At 48.9% G+C, this 17,222-nt stretch overlaps 1 protein-coding gene across 2 annotated transcripts in view; it reads right to left on the bottom strand.

The window, feature by feature from the left end:
* Positions 1-487: 487 nt before the first annotated feature.
* The window catches only part of RXRG (retinoid X receptor gamma), a 46,453-nt gene continuing 29,718 nt past the window's right edge, over positions 488-17,222 (bottom strand). For both annotated transcript variants that reach the window (XM_051806595.1, XM_051806604.1), the window contains 9 exons: positions 10,590-10,849; positions 7,276-7,420; positions 6,416-6,595; positions 4,728-4,888; positions 3,880-4,009; positions 3,006-3,138; positions 2,153-2,244; positions 1,704-1,809; positions 488-959 (listed from right to left, as the gene is read on the bottom strand). In XM_051806595.1, coding sequence (XP_051662555.1) covers positions 812-959; positions 1,704-1,809; positions 2,153-2,244; positions 3,006-3,138; positions 3,880-4,009; positions 4,728-4,888; positions 6,416-6,595; positions 7,276-7,420; positions 10,590-10,849 — 1,355 coding nt within the window. In that variant the 3' untranslated portion in view covers positions 488-811. The remainder of the gene's footprint in view (positions 960-1,703; positions 1,810-2,152; positions 2,245-3,005; positions 3,139-3,879; positions 4,010-4,727; positions 4,889-6,415; positions 6,596-7,275; positions 7,421-10,589; positions 10,850-17,222) is intronic.

The following is a 17,222-nucleotide window of genomic DNA, read 5'->3' as shown; positions in this document are numbered from 1 at the left end:
CAAAAGGTTTGGGTTAACCCAAAATACTCCACCAGGACCAAAATGAAACACTTCAGTTCTTTTGTCAGTGGCTGGACGAGCTCAGAAAACAAACAAACAACAACAAAAAACCACATTAAAAAACTACTTTTAAAATTACTTTAAAAATTCAAATAATTCAAAGATTTCTTTTTAAGATGGTGGAATGAAACATTTTCATTAAAAGCAGCAAGTTTCTCCAAGTCTTTCCTTAACAGGAGCAAGAAGAATCAACACCTGTCCTCTCTTGGCCAGAGGACTGTGCCCATCAGCACAAGGAGTTATATCCCCAGTGACATTCCTGCCGTGATTTGGTCCCTCAGCCCCATCCCAAAAATATTTCTAAGGAAACACAATGCCCATTATCACTGGAGGAGAAAGAATCTGCACATTTCAAAGAGGCAAAAGAAATTTGAGATCTGCCAACTTTGGCCAGTTCCAAATGACACAGGAAGGAGCAGTTACTGCAGCAAAAGAGGGCACCACTCTGCCAGCTCACATTGTTTTATTTGTTTTGTTGACTTTTATTGAGAATGAAAAAATAATTTAAAGCAATTATCTGTACAGGGGGACAAGGGAATGGTTAGCTGGGCAGAGGACCTGTGACCCACCCCTGGACAGGCCAGAGAGGGTTAGAGGGGGTGATTTACAGCTGTACAAAACCACAACAATCCCACTGAGGAGGACAGGAGGGTGAAGGACATCTCTGGAGCTCTCGCAGGCTCAGAGAAGAAGGGCAGGAGGTTGTGCAGGGATGGGGGGGCCAAGGGCTGGCCAGAGAGGGGCCAGACCCTCAAGTGACTTGGAGGGGTGTCTCCAGCATCTCCATGAGAAAGGTGTCGATGGGGGTGTCCCCAATCAGCTTGAAGAAGAAGAGGTGCTCCAGGCACTTCAGTCCGATGGACCGCAGCGCCGGCAGACGCAGAAGGAGCTTGGCAAACCTGTAAGTGGACAGAGTCAGAGGCACGATGGAGGCACTGGCCACCCTCTCCCACCTACTTCCAGGCCTGAGCCAGCCCAAATTCTCCCCAAAAATGCTTTGGGGCGTTCCCAGTCTTAGACTCCCCTATGCTTTCAAGGTAAGCATTTGTTTCCCTATGTGTGGAGGGAATATGCACCTTTCCAAAACAGAATAGCATTTTTAGGACTTAAAAAAAAAGGAAAAAAAAAAGAAAAAGAAGATACATCCAGATTCTCCCTCCAAGACTTGAACATCTTAACATCTTGCAAGACTTACATCTCCATGGTGCCATTTAAATCTGTCTTCAAATACCCCCAGACTCCGAGAGGGAGCACAGCCCCTCAGCAGTGCCGCTGCCAGTCATTGCCTCCCATTTGGAGGCGCAGCTGGAAGGGGGTGCAGCTGGCAGCCCGTTCCCTCTCCCCACGGCTCACAGCGCTCTGTGGTGACAGCGAGAGCCAAAAATCGCAGAGGTTGCTGCGGCTGCATCGTTGACTGGCGGAGGTGGGGACAGACCCAGCTGCCGGCGCTTCGAGAGCTCGGCCAGCAGAGGGTAGGATTGGATTGGAAAGCAAGAAAATTCCATCTCGCCAGCACCCTGAAGGCTCAGGATTAGGGCACTGTGGCTCAGGCAGAGCTAGCACAGACACCCTCCCTCAGCCTCCTCTTTCCAGGGTGGGTATGGTGCTGCCCTGTGCTGCCTGCCTTGCCCGGGGGCACTCACCGCCCTGGCTGCTCGGGGTACTTCTGCTTCGTGTAGGCTTCCAGCGTGGCATAGACCTTCTCCCTCAGTGACTCCACTTCTGAGGGGCTGGATAAACCCTTGGCATCTGGGAGAAGGGGAGAAAATACAGGTGGGGAAGAAATCCTTGCAGAGAGGACCTTTCCGCTGCCAGCAGAGTGACTGGGTGGATGGGTGGGAGAGGACTTGGGTTATCTTTAATCATATACCCAGGGACTGGGATAAATCCTGGTCTAGTGGAAGGTGTCCCTGCCTATGGAGGGGGTTGGAATGAGATGATCTTTAAGGTCCCTTCCAACCCACACCATTCTAGGATTCTATGAAATCCATCTGCAGTTCTGATGCTCACTGTCACAGCCCTCCTGCTTGTGACCTGCCATGGCCCAGAGGGAGTGCACATTACCTGGCACTGGCCCGGGCCTCAGACTTACCTGGGTTAAACAGGACAATGGCTCGCAGGCACCCCAGCTCCGACTTATCCATCTGCATGTCCTTCATTTTGGACACCAGCTCTGTCAAAACCCTGCATGTGGGGGACATGGGCAGGCACACGATCAGAGACGGGTACAGACAGCAAGGCTGGGGGCTGAACAGCATCTGGGACAGGCACTGGGAATACCCCCCAATTCCTCTCTGCAGGAAGAGGCAGCTCTGAGGGACAGCCATGTCCCACTCTGCTGTTCTACATGTGCAGCAACAGCATCCAGGGACCTGAGTGTCAAATTCGCTCCTGTTCTCACTTTGCTCAGCATGTGGCCTCTGTGCTCTGTTTGGACTATGGAGAACAATTTGCACTCACTTGAGGAAAACCACATGGGTTTTCTCCACTTTTTACTGTGGAAAACATGGGCACTATCCCTACATATGCTAGTTGTGTAAGAGTGGTAAGTTAGAGTCCTGCCAGACAGAGAGCAGGCATGGCAGGGACAGCACACGTGCAGTTGTTACATGACCAAGTTGAGGTTTAAGGCTTTGCCACCAAAAGCTCTTGGTGATCAATTTTAGATCTAGATACAGTTACAGCAAAATCTTGAGAGAGGAGCATTCCTCCCCCTGCACACCCAACCAGAGATCTGCTTCTGCAGCTGCAAATCCCTTTCCAACGTGCCTTCACCTCGTTCTTGTTTTTTTCAGTCCGTGAAGCATCCCCTCCTCATTCTAAGCTACTTCTGCCCCAAATCACCCCAGTTTGCTCTAGTTCTCTGCATGGATGTTTCTCTTTCAGAGGGGGGGACAGAGCCAGCCTGGCCACCACTGCTAGGGGATGACAAACAGGCCACCTACCTGTCGAAGATGGAGCCCACCCCAGCGCTGTGGGCACTGCTGCGGTGCACGTGCAAGCCCGTGGCCAGGAGGATGCCGTCCTGCACCGACACGGAGCGATGGGAGAAAGAGGCAATGAGCAGCTCATTCCAGCCTAGAAGAGGAGGTGTGCAGGACACATGAGGCAGTTCAGCCAAAAAAATCATGCTCCACGTGGAGCAGGAGAGCTGGTTTCTCCCTGCTGGCTTCAGATTCGCCTCACGGAGAGATGGAACCCCAGGTACCAACTGCACCCTTGCCAACACTGCAAGGGGTGGCAAACCCCTTGGAAGCATTTGGACAATGCTCTTGGGCACGTGGTGGGATGTGGTCCTGTGTAGGGCAAGGAATAGGACTTCAATGATCCTTGTGGATCTTTTCCTACTCAGCATTTTCTAGGATTCTATGACCCCTACCAGCAGCAAGGAAGATTCAGAAACAGGCTCAAAGGGAGGAAAAAAAGTAAACCCAGAAAAGATCTTGGGTTTTCCTCCTAAAAACCTATTCCTAGCATCAGCAACCCCATTACATCATTTGGCACATTACACACTAACGTGCCTCACTCATAGTAAGTTCTGCAGTTACAAGAACTGCATCAACCAGACACATTTTTTTGCTCTCCCCCAGTGCTCCATGTCTGCATGAAGAGGGGAACAAGCAACAGCTTCCACTGCCCCACCCACAACCTCTGCCAACCACTCACTGTGGCTCAGGATGGGTTGCTTGCCCTGTGACGGCAGCAGTGGATCAGCTCAGGATTTCACATTTGCCACCCAGCCTGGCTGGATGGCACAGAGCCCAGAGAGGGGACAGGGGTACTGGGAACAGCTCCATAGGCCACAGGTGGAGACACTACCTGCCCGGAGGAGAATGACTTGGTCTTCCAGCGTCAGGTCAGAGAAGTGGGGGATTCGCTTGGCCCACTCGACGAGTGTGAAGAGCTGCTTGTCGGCTGCGTGGCATATGTTTGTGACAGGGTCATTTGTCTGATTAAGAGCAACATCAAAAGGAAAAGAACAGAGGAAAAGAGGAGAATTTGTCAGTGAAAAATCTCTGCTAGCCACTATCTGCACTGCACAGTGTATCAGATTGAGTTAACGATACTCAAAGCCACAAGTAGAAGGATCAAACTGCCAATAATCTCAGCTGTGTGCTGTTGGGAGGAGGAGATATTTGTTACTACTATCCCCTCTACAGCCAGCCAAATCAGCTGGTTGCCAGACTTTTCTGTTTGCTTGCTGCTCTTTGCAAAGCAAGTCCTGCATGGCAGGCTGCAGTCCTGCTCCCCAGGGCATATCTAGAAGCAATCAAGCAGCCTCTGAACAGGCATGAGCAGTAGCTTTATTGAAACCAGTAAAACCACAGCAGTAAACCTGCTGTGTCCAGCTCCATTCCACTCTTGGGCAAACAGTGTCCAGGGGCATGCAACTGTGGAAGCCAGCACAGGGCTCAGACTCTCCAACATCCAGCCATTGCCCTATCTACTCACTGAAATTAAAGGGAACTGGGAAAAAATGCTTGGAAAATAATGTATAGGCTGTTTTCTAGCTGTCATTCAGAGTAGATTCAAAAGAAAAATTGTTGGTGAATTGTTTGTGAAGCAAAAACCCCTTGCAAAATGCTGGCTGTTCACATGGAGTTTGTCTGTTCAAATCACACCTCAGTCTCTCAACTCAAGCTGCAAGTGATGTTAGTGCCCCTTACCGAGCTCTCTGTGGTCATGTCATTGTATGCCTCTGTCTTGGGTTCCACTGCCAGCTCAGCTTCCAGGATCCTCTCCACAGGCATGTCCTCGCTGCCATTGCTCGTGGACTCGGCCTCATTCTCGCTCCGCTCCCTGCTCCTCTGCCTCTCCTCCTGCACAGCTGTGGGACAGAAACATGGCTCCACATCCACAGCAACACTTACCTGCCCACAGTGGGTACCCTTTCCTCTGGGAGAAGGGATGAGAAAACCCCACAGGAGGGGGAGAACAGAAAATAAATGGATATTTCAGATGTACAACCATTAAAATGGCTGTTCCCACACCAATAACTTTGAGGCTGCCTGCAGATTTGACAAAGGTCAAATCACAAAGGCTGTGATTTCCAAGGTATGAAGCTCCAGAATAGAGAGGAGTTGATACCTCCAGGTGGCAGCCTGGACTCAGCTGTCACTAGGTGCTGGAGGAAGCAGGAGGAACCTAGCACTTACACACAGGTTTGCTGTGCTCCCAGTGTGCTTCAAACAGTCCCACAGCAGTCAGAGCATCCAGCAGCAGGGCTAGATGGTCCCTCACCCCCAGCTAGATCCACACACACTGCTTGTTTTGTTCCTGAGTGAAATCCTACACAGCCTGGCCCAGCCCTGGTGTCACCTTTCCATTTACCACCTCTCCTGCTAATGCTCCCCTCTAGAAAGTTCCTAAGCACCTCAGTGCCCCAACATCTTCTCTCTCTCCTCCCATACATTTTCCAAAATATCTGCTGACTGAAGGCACAGAATCATGAAATTGTCTCCAGATCTCAGCTATTAACTCCCAGGGCTGTTGTGTGTGTGTAAGACAGGTCACTACAGGACGTGTGTATGTTTTATGCCAGGTCTTGTGTGCAAGAGAAGTCTTGGATGTACATTTTCACTGGAGAAATCTCAAAGGGAAATAAGAAAATCCTGCTTAAAAAAAAAAAAGAAGTGACCAGCAGGAATCATACTGGTTTAGCTCATTGCTGGGGAGAAATGTCCCAAAACTGGTCCTGCTATCATCACTCCCCTGTGTGAGTAGGAGCCCAGAGTGCCTTGCATCAGCCTTGCCTTATCCTGGCTTATCCTAGGGTGCTTTAAGGGAAGGGCCAAACCATGGGAGGTTCCTCAGCACTCATGACAGCTTTTCAGTGCTCAGCACTTTGCTGTGTGTGTTCCAGCTGGGAGAATGCTTCCCAGCACTGCCCAGCTGCTGGGGTACTGGCAGCACCCAAGGAGATGGATCAGTAGGACATCCAGTTTGGTGCTTGTGAGGGAGGGCAACACAGGACACATGTATGTGCCAGCCAGCTGGGGGAAGTGTTTGTCCTCTTTAGGGTAATGGATATGAAGAAGCTATGGAAGTGCTTCTAAAGTCACCAAATCTTAGTGGAAGGAAGAACATGGCGAGGAAATACCAGTCCCATCACTCAGTGGTGGACACTGCAGTGTTGGGTTAATGGTTGGACTTGATCTTAAAAATCTTTTCCAGCTGGAACGATTCTCTGATTCTTATTTCCTTTATGTAACAAGGTCAATAACACCCTAAAGCTGTCAGCGTGGGTTTTTGGAATGCACCGGCCTTGGAGGGCCACCAAGATCGAGGTTTACCCTAATGAATGTAAGGAAAATTTCTACAAGCCCACCCATTCCTTGCACCAGCCCCCTCATACCTTCCCTCTTCATCCCCATGGCGAGGCACTTCTGATAGCGGCAGTACTGGCAGCGGTTGCGTTGGCGCTTGTCTATGAGACAGTCCTTGTTGTCCCGGCAAGTGTAGATCAGGTCCTTACGGATTGTCCTCTTGAAGAAGCCTTTGCAGCCCTCACAGCTGTACACCCCATAGTGCTTCCCTGGGGAAGGAAGGAGAGGCCATCAATGGGCAAGCAGGTATTTGCCTTTCCTTCCGCGGTGGAGGAGCTCGAACCAACCCCAAAAGTGAAGAACACTGACTGCAGGGGATCACCTTAACAGGCCTGAGTTGGCTTCAGTGGCTCCCAGCAGGAATAATGACCAGAAGCAGTCAAACTATAGGACCACTGCTTTCTTGTTGTAAGGAGGGACTGCATCCCAGTGTAATGACTTGCTGCAGTGCAAGTGAAAAACAGCCATAGATAGCAAATGGGGTGCACTGGTATGGAGGGGTCTGCAATGCACACCAGGCTGCAGGTCACTGGGTAGGAGAGAAAGCCCAGACACAGCCAAAACCCAGCTAACACAAAGCACAGGTAAATGAGAACACAGAGATTTGATATATTTACCTTTGATAAACGGGGGCAAAATGTAAAATGAGATTATACAGATAAGGGAGAAGAACATGGCTTTTAGGTTTGCTCTCTTTTGGGCACAGTGGAACTATTCTGCAACACAGGCAGCCTGGCCTTGGGTAAGCCAGACCCCCAGCTACAAATCCTGCAATGCCAGTTTGGCCCCAGAGAGCCTCCTCACTGTTCACTCCTGCACAAGCCTTGCTTCAGAGCATCAGGGGAGTTCTCACTGCACAAAGCCTTCTCCAAGAAAGAACACCTCCTACCTGAGGACCTGTCCCCACAGATGGCACAGATGTGTTTGGCTAAGGATCCTGGACTTGTAGATGGATAATTCATGTTCCCAATCCCTGGGAGACCCGGCAAGGGCTTGACATCCTCTGAGTTGCTGACATTGTTCAGGACATTGAGCTGCAGAAGCAGAAAGCACAAGACAGGTTAGAGGGTCGAGACACATATCTCAACGAAGCCATCCCCAAATGGAGCTGACCCCTCCCTTGCTGCTCCTACTGAGCTTGTCCCACAAGCTTATCCCCAGCAACTCCATGGGGCTGCCATGAGTAGACAGACATCCTCTGGTGAATCCAGATGGAGGGGTTTGAGCAGTTGCCTGGTAGCAGATATTGCCTCTCACCGTGGCCTGATGCTGTAACCAAAGCCAGGACTAAGCAGAGTTGGAAAAGGGCAGGCAGCAGCCTCAGCTGCTCAGTTACAGCCTCCAAGCAACAAAGCTGGTGGGATCCTCCTGCCTGTTGCCTTAGAGGATGCTGATCACTGGCTGCTTGCAGATTCGAGCAGTAACAGCTTAGTAAGGAAGAGCTTTGCAGCCAGGCAGTTTGTTGCAATTAAACTTGCACTGATGCACAGCTAGGGAAAATGTAATGGTGTTTTAAAAATAGTAAAAAAATTAGGTTGGCTAGCTTCCCTGCCTCGTGATACACAAATCTGCATATACACATGAAAACATGGCTTTTTGGGACTTGGGTTCCCAAATGCTACCACAGGTTGCCAAACAGAGCAGATTTGGGGTTGCCAGATTAAAAAAGAAAAAAAAAAAGAAAAGAGGAAAAAAAAAAGGGGATTGGGCTGAGCATCTAAAAATCAGCTGCAGTGAGATGCAGGCAAAGGACCCAGAGCCCCCAGGCGAGATCCCCAGGAGCTGCTCGTGGCTGCTGAAGTTAAAGGTTACCAACCGACCTCGATTAGAGACCAAAGCCTGATGTTGCCCAGGGCTTTGTTTTATTGCTGTTTGCTTTGGAGCCACTGTCGGCAGGGCAGGGAGGATTAAGGGCCATTGAACACGTCTTGTCAAAAGCTGTCTGGGCAGAGCAATGTCTCTCCGAACCCATTATCAAATCATCTTTCCCATTGTCAAGCGTTGAGGGCTGGGGGTGGTTGTTTCATCACTGAGTTTGTTTCTAACACTCATCCCAATTTATCAGCTAAAATTCTTCTTCCCAGCAAGAAGGCAGAAGCAGGGAGAGAAAAGAGGCTTTGGATGAAGACCCAGCTACTGCCTTCATTACAGTCTCCATAATATCTAAACCACTAGATTTCATGCATATTGCTGCAAGTTCTCCATTTCCTCCAAGAAATTGCCCATTTCCCATGAAAAAGATAATAAATTCCACAGGAAATTTCAGTAAAGAACAAGAAGGGTTCGTACCATTGGGACTTTTTTTATCATTAGAAAAATAAAAAGGTGAAGCCTGCTTTCATTTTCCCTCACCACTGTCCCTTCGTTCTCAAAGCTTCAAAGATCTGATAACATGGAAAATACAAATTAATCAGGAAAAATTAGGATCCAGGTTGTTTTGTTTCACTGGAAAATAAAAGTGCATTGGGAAAAATTGCCAAGAGGAACAGAGGTTCACTCTCCCCAGCAGAGACTCCAACCAGACACTGACAGCTGTAAATCCTTACACTTCAAAATCTGGTCCAATGAAAAGAGAAATAAACCCCTTTCCTCCCCACAGGTGTCCAGCCACCTTTTTTTACCCTGTAAACATCATTTTGGCAAGATGCTGAGCCAGGAGGAACTTTTTATGGTTTAAAATGTTGCTCAGAGCTCGGGTACCATCTTTTCTTTCTCTCTGTGTGCACTTTGAGATAATAAAAGGGAAAGAAGGTGTATAGGAGGGGGACACACAGGGCAGTTTTAGCCATCAGTGTCCTCAGAGCTTGACTCCTGCAGGTTAAGTGCAATCATGTATGATATCTGGGACAACTGCTTGAACCCAAATCCATTAGCTGCCTCCCTGCTGAATCCCCAAGGCCCAGCTGTCTCCTTGCATTAGAGGCAACACAAATGAAACCCTCTCCTCAGATCTGGGAACCTGGCGTAGTGCCCAGACTGGGGAAACCACTTCCCAGAGCATCTCCAACCCCAAAGGAAAGGCTTCCAAGCAGGCAATACTGCCACCATTTCCACAAACACAAAGTGCCTGCCCTGGATGCTGTGGGCACAAATATTGTCAGGTCAATGGGTGGTGCCAGGGGAAGAAGGATGCCCAGCATGCCCACTGCAGATATCCCAGACCCACACAGGAGTTGAGGATGCTGGGGAAAGGTAAGTCAAACGTGCCAAACTGTGCTTATACGCCCTCAGAGCTCTTCAGATCCTCCCCACACCATCCTCTCCCAGCCTTCCAGGCACTAGGAAGAGCTTCAGACAGACTGAGGAACAGCAGCAAGTATGGGGCAGAGAGGGCTCGGGGACATCACCTTGCTGCTTCTTCAGCAGGAGCCATGAGGCTCTTGAGCACTTCCTACCTTCAGGTCCCACCAATAAAACACAAAGTCTTGTTGATAAGAGGCAGAATTTTCACTCAGATCTGGACTCCCAGAACATTTCAGCACTCCATTAAAATTCCATACTGCCACCCTGATCCCAGCCATGTTGGAAGTAGTGCCAGGCTCTTGGAGAAGCACTTCTCTGCCCCATAGAGCCACCCTGTGAGGTTCCCAGTCCATCCATGGCTCTAGGGAAGCACTAGCCCTAACATCTGGTTCCCCTCCCCTCTGGAGAGGAAACCTCAGCACCCACGTGAGCACAGGCAGTAAGGGTGGGAGCGCTTCATTTTCCTTCAGGCCGAGTTTATATACAACACAGAGTAGGTGGCTGGCATTTAGCATTAACATTTGTCTCTTTCTAAAAAATTTGTCTCCTTTCCAAATAATGAAATGAAGCAGATATCCTTTTGCAGGAAGAAGGGGAATGCTTCATATGCTGCAGCCCTTGGCTATTCTATTTCCACGTACAGTAATGACACACCCTGCAATAGATGCAGTGGAGGGGAGCTGGACTGCACCCACGGTGAGGACAGACCTGAAAATTAGCTTTCTCTCCTTAACATGTAGTGTATTTTGACATATATACAGGTGTCTTCTCTGTCTCTGTGCCGGGGGATTTATGCAGAAAGATTCACATGCTGGAAATTGTTCTTTAGAGCTGATCTTCCTGAGTGGGCAAAGCACACCAGACTCCCCACCAGCCCTCCCCACCTCCTCTCTCAGGTTTTGGAACTTTACCCGGTCTGAACACTGAACTGCAGGGAAGCCAGCGTGCACATCCGCCTACCTGCGGACTGGCGTGTGTCACAAAGTTCATGCCCGGGGCTGAGGACAGAGCGACGGGGTGGGAGCCGATGGAGGACGCGATGACTCTGTAGGGGGAGCTCAGCGCGTTCACCGGGGACCCGATGGCGCTCATGGGCGACGGCAGCGCCCGGGCGGCGTTCGCGGGGGCCTCGAGGTAGTTGTGGTGCCCGTCCACTGAGTTTCCCGTGGAAAGGCTCGATGACAGGCTCACAGACGTGGAGCTGGCATGCACAGGGGAATCTACAGGGAGAAGCAGAAAGATTAAATACACTATGAGTGTGGCTGACCAGCCAGCGATCAGCTGCCCAGCCGTGGTTGTCTCAGCTTAGATGCTGGTCGCGGCTCAAAGCCATGCAAACATGCTTTATGCTATAAAGGGAAAAGAACAAAATGTTGGTTACAGCACGGGAAATAGAGTTACATACAGCAACAAAACATAATTTGTAGGCAGTGCTTAACAGCCAAATATTCCTTCACTGCTTTGGTGCCTCAGCAGACTTGGAAGAAGGCACTGCCTGCCTGCCTCAGGCTGGGTTTCTCTGAACTATTCTCTGAGGTCCCATTTCTTTTGTCCAAGCCAGCTCTAGAGACAGCACACATCTGAAACCATGAAATCCCCACCGACCAGGCTGGAAACTTCAAATGCTCCCCATGTCTTGAGAAGCACCTTTGCTCCCTGCAATGGCTCTGGCATCGCACTCAGCAGGCCCTTCCCATGGCTCAGCTCTTCCCCTTCCCACACACTTACATCACCACTGTGCTATTCCAAACGTTCCTCCCGCTCCCAAAGCTGGTTGTCAGCATCTCCAATTGGAGCTGGAGCAACACAGGACAGAAACTGCCCATGACACAGTTGAAATGCAGATTACAGGACCCAAATAGGCACCCAAAGGCACCCAAATATTTTGTCCATTATCTTTCCTCACTTATACAAGATAGAGCAGAGGCTGTGGCCACACAGACATGGGTGGGCAAACAGTCTCACAGCCACAAGGAGAAAGAGTTTCCTCCTTCCACACTAAAGAGCTGCAGTTCACATCACCAAGCTGAGCCTCACATGAGGTTCATGAGATCAGTGTGCTCCTGAGCCCCTCTGAGGAAGAGGTGGCATAGAAAAGCAATATAACCTTGGTCATTGCCACTTCTCTCTGAGGCCAAACACCTCACCCAAGGCCTAAATACTGTCTTCTATAAGGTCAGTCTCAGATATTCAGAGGATATCTGGGCATCAAATGCCCACTAGTCCTGATGGGTTATGTATGTAGCTGCATTTTAAGGATTTACATGACCTTTTCTCCCTTCCCTAGAATTTACCAACCCCACTTAGCATTAGCTGTCATTAACATTTCCATGAACCGTTATTTCTCTGATGGTTTTTCAACACAGGAGATCATTCCCTGGAGTAGCAAGGCAAAGATGTTGTGTGGGAAGGTCACACAGTTGGTTTTCCATGGCTGGCACAGAGGATGTTTGCTCCCATTGCATTTCCAAGTAAGGCAGCACTTTGGTGTTTTGTTTGTTTGTGTTTTTTCCTCCTTTTAACATTATTGCAAAGTTATTTACGTGACAGTGTTTGTTATTCTACCTGAAGTAACAATCAAATCTGATTCAAAGGGAAGATGCACAATAAAGACGGGAAAAGGTCAGCTTGCTGAATAACATTAAAGACATTTGTCAGAGTCAAAGAGGACTCGATCCACCGTTATCAACCCACTTCAGACTTAATTCTGCAGAGGGAGGGGGAGAAAAGGTCTTTGTCAATTCTTGCTTTGGCTTTTTGGATCAATTCTCCCAGTGGGAAAGCGATGTGCAGCAAGAGGAAGTCGGCTTAATGACAAAAGCAGAAGCCTTGGAGGCAGCAAGGCGGTCTGGAGGCAGGGCCAGGGCTCCTGCCTGCTGCCACAGAGTCACCCCACATCCCCCTGCCACCATCATGGAGACACACGGCCTGTTTTCCGTTGGTAGACGGCAAAATCCCTACCTTGGAATGGCTTCCAAGCGCAAAAGCTTTTCACTCCAGAGACAGCTGCCAGGGTGCCCTTAGGAGTGGGCAGAAGATGTGCTGTTTGCCTGCCCCTCCCTTACCTAAACAAGCACTCAGCTCACAGAGGCACCTCGGATGTTTCCTGGGGCTTAAAAGGACCATCCTGACTTGTGCCATTATCAGCTTCAGAGAAAAGTGAATGCATTTTTCATCACCTGTGAGTAGTCTGGTACCACAACACACAGTCCTCCCCAGCATCTGTAGCACAGGCTTAGAAAGAATTTGTTTTTATGCCTCTTTAAACAACTAGATAAACAACATTGCCTTTGAGGATTCTCCAGCTTGGAAAATAAGTCATTGAAGGGGAGATTGGGCAGAAATCTATCACCTCAGGACAGCTAAGGAGAAGAATGATTCTTCATCCTTTGCCATTAACACAGAAAAGGGCATATTTTGAAAGTATTATGCAGAAGATTTAAACCAATAAGAAAAGACTCCCAGGAGAATTATTCAACTGTTTGCATTTATGCCAGACTTTACAGAAATGCTGTCACTCCTAAGTTTCTCCATTAGAACAGCTTCAAGTCTCATAAGGACCAAGAGCAAGGCTTTCATCCAAGAACACTGCTGGCCAGGGCAAGCCCCATTTTGTGCTTGTGCCAGTGCCAAGGGGCAACTGTTCAAGGGCTATGTCCAGGGAAATCCCCTAGTCCCAAAGATAGGATCAAAGGTCAAAGTTAGGAAGCCTGGAGGGCTTGTCTACCTCCCTCAACCCAGCAATGACACCGAAGAGGAAGCATGAATGCATGAAGGAGTGTTTGCTGGTGAAGATGGACAGATAAATGAAAATATGAAAATATCTACTGGAGAGCACAGAGGTGTAAAGGAAGGTTCTGCCAGGGCCTGATGACACAAACCAGAGTTAACATGTTTGGTTCCAGAGTGCCTCACCTCACTGTCCTGACAAGGCTCTGACAAACCCATTGGTCAAAGCCATCAGCGTTAACTTTCCACTTACCAACGAACAACTTCATCCTTCTGTTATAAATTGTAATACAAACCCCAGTTAGAAAAGCAGAACAACAACAACAAAAAAAGCCCACAAACAACAAAAAACCTTCACTTCTGGCCCCTTCCTGGGATAAGTTTGCTGAGCCAGTCCCCAGGGAAGCAAAAAATGCATTCTCCTGCACCTGGGGAAAACTGTCCTCTCAGCTTCTCATTTTCAGGCTGGAATGCTCCAAGAGGGATATAAGAAGTGACTGTTATGAGGCTATCAGCTTGTGAGAGGAACAATTTGCATGGCTGAAAGGAGGTGTGCAGGAAGAGCCATGCCAAAGCATCCTTGACACTGGGATTACTTATTCCTTGAGCTGAGTACCATCAAACTTGTTTCAGTTCAAAGAAGCCAGGGAGGCTTGGACAATGCAGACAGCTGGGACTGCAAGTCTGATTCATTTTGAAAGAAAATAGTTCAATGAAATGATCTGCAGGAAAATATGATGGTCTGTGTCCCACATCTCCCAACAGAAAGCACCCAGAAAGGTCTTGGGTTCACCGGGATGGAACGGCTTTTCTCAAGGTATTTTCTCCCATCACTTGGGAGACAGACAGACAGCAGTAGAGCCAGGCCAGAGAGGAGCTGCCAGAGGGAAGCAGAGCGACGGAGCAGGGTGGACTGGGGAGACAGGACTCAGTCCTGCACACCAGCTACGGCCGGCTCTGCCTCTCCAGCAGCGTTCAGCACAGGTGACATTTACACAGGCCGAGCGGCCGCAGCCCGTCCGTCAGGTAATGCGAGGTGACAAGCGGTGCCGGGCAGTCACGAGCTGCGGTGGGGACCCTGTGTCGGGGGGCCAGGGCTCCGTGGCTGCACAGCCCCTGCCCACGGGCACCAAATGCGGCTCCCAGACCAGCCAGGGCCCCCACGTCAGCTGGGCAAGGCCAGCTGAGACCCTGCACCAAGCATCGGGGATTGCTGCTGCTTTTTACCGCCTACTCCAGATTCAAGATCAGCTTTTTTTCTGGTCCACAAGTGGGGCTGTTTGTGTCTTTCTCCCCTGTTTTCCTTCTCCATATTAATGCTTGGACAGGTAGTTGAAGAGAGGTTCAGGGAAACCTGATACTGTGTTTACTTCTCTCCTGGAGGAGCAGGGGAAGAGAGGACAGGAGGATTGTGTGGATTCTCCGATGTGTCCGCTGCAAACATGCAGAGTGTCCAGAGAACCTGGTGCCTCAATCAACTGTCTGCAAGCTCTCTTGTACAGAAACACACACACACACACACACCAGCCTTCTCCTTGGAGGAAGTAAAGCCTAAAAAGAAGGAACTTGCTTCTGGATGCTTCACTGTTTCAAACTGCCTCTGCAAAGTACCGCATCATTTGTAGCAGAGAGCAGCTGGAAGTGTGCACACACACACACAACATCCATCCTGTTGCTTCAGTATCCAGAATAAGGATCATATCCAATGTCAGCATAGACAACTCCACTGACATTAGAAAATATAATGAAGAAAGACCCCAAGAATCAGTCAGTTCTCTGCATTTTGAAAACAGTGCCCTTAAGGACATAAGCAGCAGCGTTACTCTCACCCACCAGCCGCTGAAGAGGAGCAAGGACACAAAGATTTGACACTGCACTTCCAGCTGTGTGTCACCTAAACCTTAGCAAACTCTTAGTCCAGAGATAGTAATATGAATAGCCTCATAAACACCATCTACATCACAGCCAATGTGTAGGTGTCTGACAGATGCACCTGCAGAGCACAAAACTCCAGGTCCACCACATCAGTGCTAAATAGCCAGATCTGGGCTAACACAGCTAAACTGAACCAATGTTCAATAGCTTGATTAAGCCACCTCGGATACCTCTGTGCAGCAAGCACTTCACATGTAAAGCAGGGGCAGGCATGGAAGTAGAGATTCCTCTTCTGCAAGAGCACACAAGTCACCCCAAATACCTTGGCCAAGGAAGTAGGAAGAGAAGCACCCAGGGTTCAACCAATAAAGCTGTCTAGACTTTCAAACAAATAATAGCAGGAAACCCCAGTCTCAGCAATGACATAGAATGTGGAATGACAATGCAGAGACCAGAAACACCCAAGCACTACATGCACTGTCTATTTAACCAACACAGGTAGTAAGTTTGTTCTGGTTAATGCCCCTTCAGCAAAGCCTTGACGGAAGAAATACCCATGTTAAACACTGGGGTCTCTTTTCAACTAAGGCCCAAAGCAATCCTTGGAGCTCCCTGGTAAGCCTAGAGATGTTGATGATATTTCAACATTCAGAGCTTTGTTTTTCATATCAGAGAGAATCAAAAGCTGGCAGTCTTCAAATAATGAAAAACACAGTTGTGCTCCTGAGGCCTCAGATACACACAGAAAAGGTTCATTTCACCAGCACAAACATTTAAAGGTGTGAGTCGCCCTGCCTGACACATGACTTTGCAGATGCTTCTTCCTCCGCAGATCAGAAAGCACCAAGAAGTGGGAAGAGACATGCAGAGAAGGGCTGATTTCAGTAGAGGAACACGGGGGTGTGTGGGAGGTACAGCCTGGCAGGCATCTCGTCCTTGGGCATGACCTTCAAGGGGCAATACCTGTGAGAAGCACTCCTGAAATGATGCAGTTACGTAGCAGGGCACCCACGTTAACTGGAATCAAGTGAAGTGTTGCTGCTATGACTGCAGAAGTAGATTGTGTTTAATACACAGAAGATAAACTGAAAAACTATTCCCTTTCTGGTAACATTTTTAACTGTCCAAGCAGATTCCCACAGAGAGCACAGAGTGCCATGCTAATATCCTACAGAAAGGTTAGTGGTATTACCTTGCTTTTAAGGTCCAGTAACCTCTGCACTTCCATCTTCCTGCTTCACTCTAAATCAATAAATAATGCAGCCTATTCCAACATCAAGGAGCAAAACTTTCTGGAGGTGTGCTGGCACGTATGTGAGCAAGGGCTTCTCCAACAGGGACCTGCACAGGGCAGCAGAAAGTTTCCTTCAGCTCTCTGGGTAGTGGGGAGAGATGCTCCCGCTCCTCTTTGGTAATGCTCCTGTGCTTCCCTTGCAAACAGGGACCATCCAAAACCCGGCCACAAGCAGCCCTGTGTCTTGTCCAAATGTCCTTGGACGTATTAAGCTATTGACCCACTGTCCAATTTCAGTCAAATCAGGCCAAGACCTCAAAATAGCATCTGCTGCTGAGCCTGCACCAGGGCAAAGACTCCTTTAGCAACTGCACATCAGGTAATTAAAAAAGAACTGCAAGCCAGATTTACTCACCCTAAACAAGGTATCACATCCCCCTGGTGACCACAGTAACACATAAGAGTTAGATAAAGTTTCTCATCTCAAAAAAAAAAAGAAAAGGTTGTTGAATTTAAGGCCTAAAGGGTTTTTCATTATTGTTTGGTAAGATTTCCCACTTGGCCAGCAGCCACAAGGAAAGAAAAGTGCACAAATCCCTACAGTTGTCTTTAAACTCCTGGAGAGGCTACAGGTCCCCATTAGAAAGGATCCCACTGGCTGCAAGCTCTGTGGCTGCCCCAGGCAACTAAGACAAGTGTCTCCTGCTTTAAAAAAATAAAAAATTTAAAACAAATCTGCATTTTCCTAGCTGCAG

The sequence above is a fragment of the Manacus candei genome, unplaced genomic scaffold (assembly GCF_025592945.1).
Source record: "Manacus candei isolate 608988 ecotype Guabito, Panama unplaced genomic scaffold, ASM2559294v1 h1tg000005l, whole genome shotgun sequence".
Classification (NCBI taxonomy): Eukaryota; Metazoa; Chordata; class Aves; order Passeriformes; family Pipridae; genus Manacus; species Manacus candei.
The sequence above is the reverse complement of the archived record's forward strand: the minus strand, read 5'-3'. Positions and strand labels throughout refer to the sequence as shown.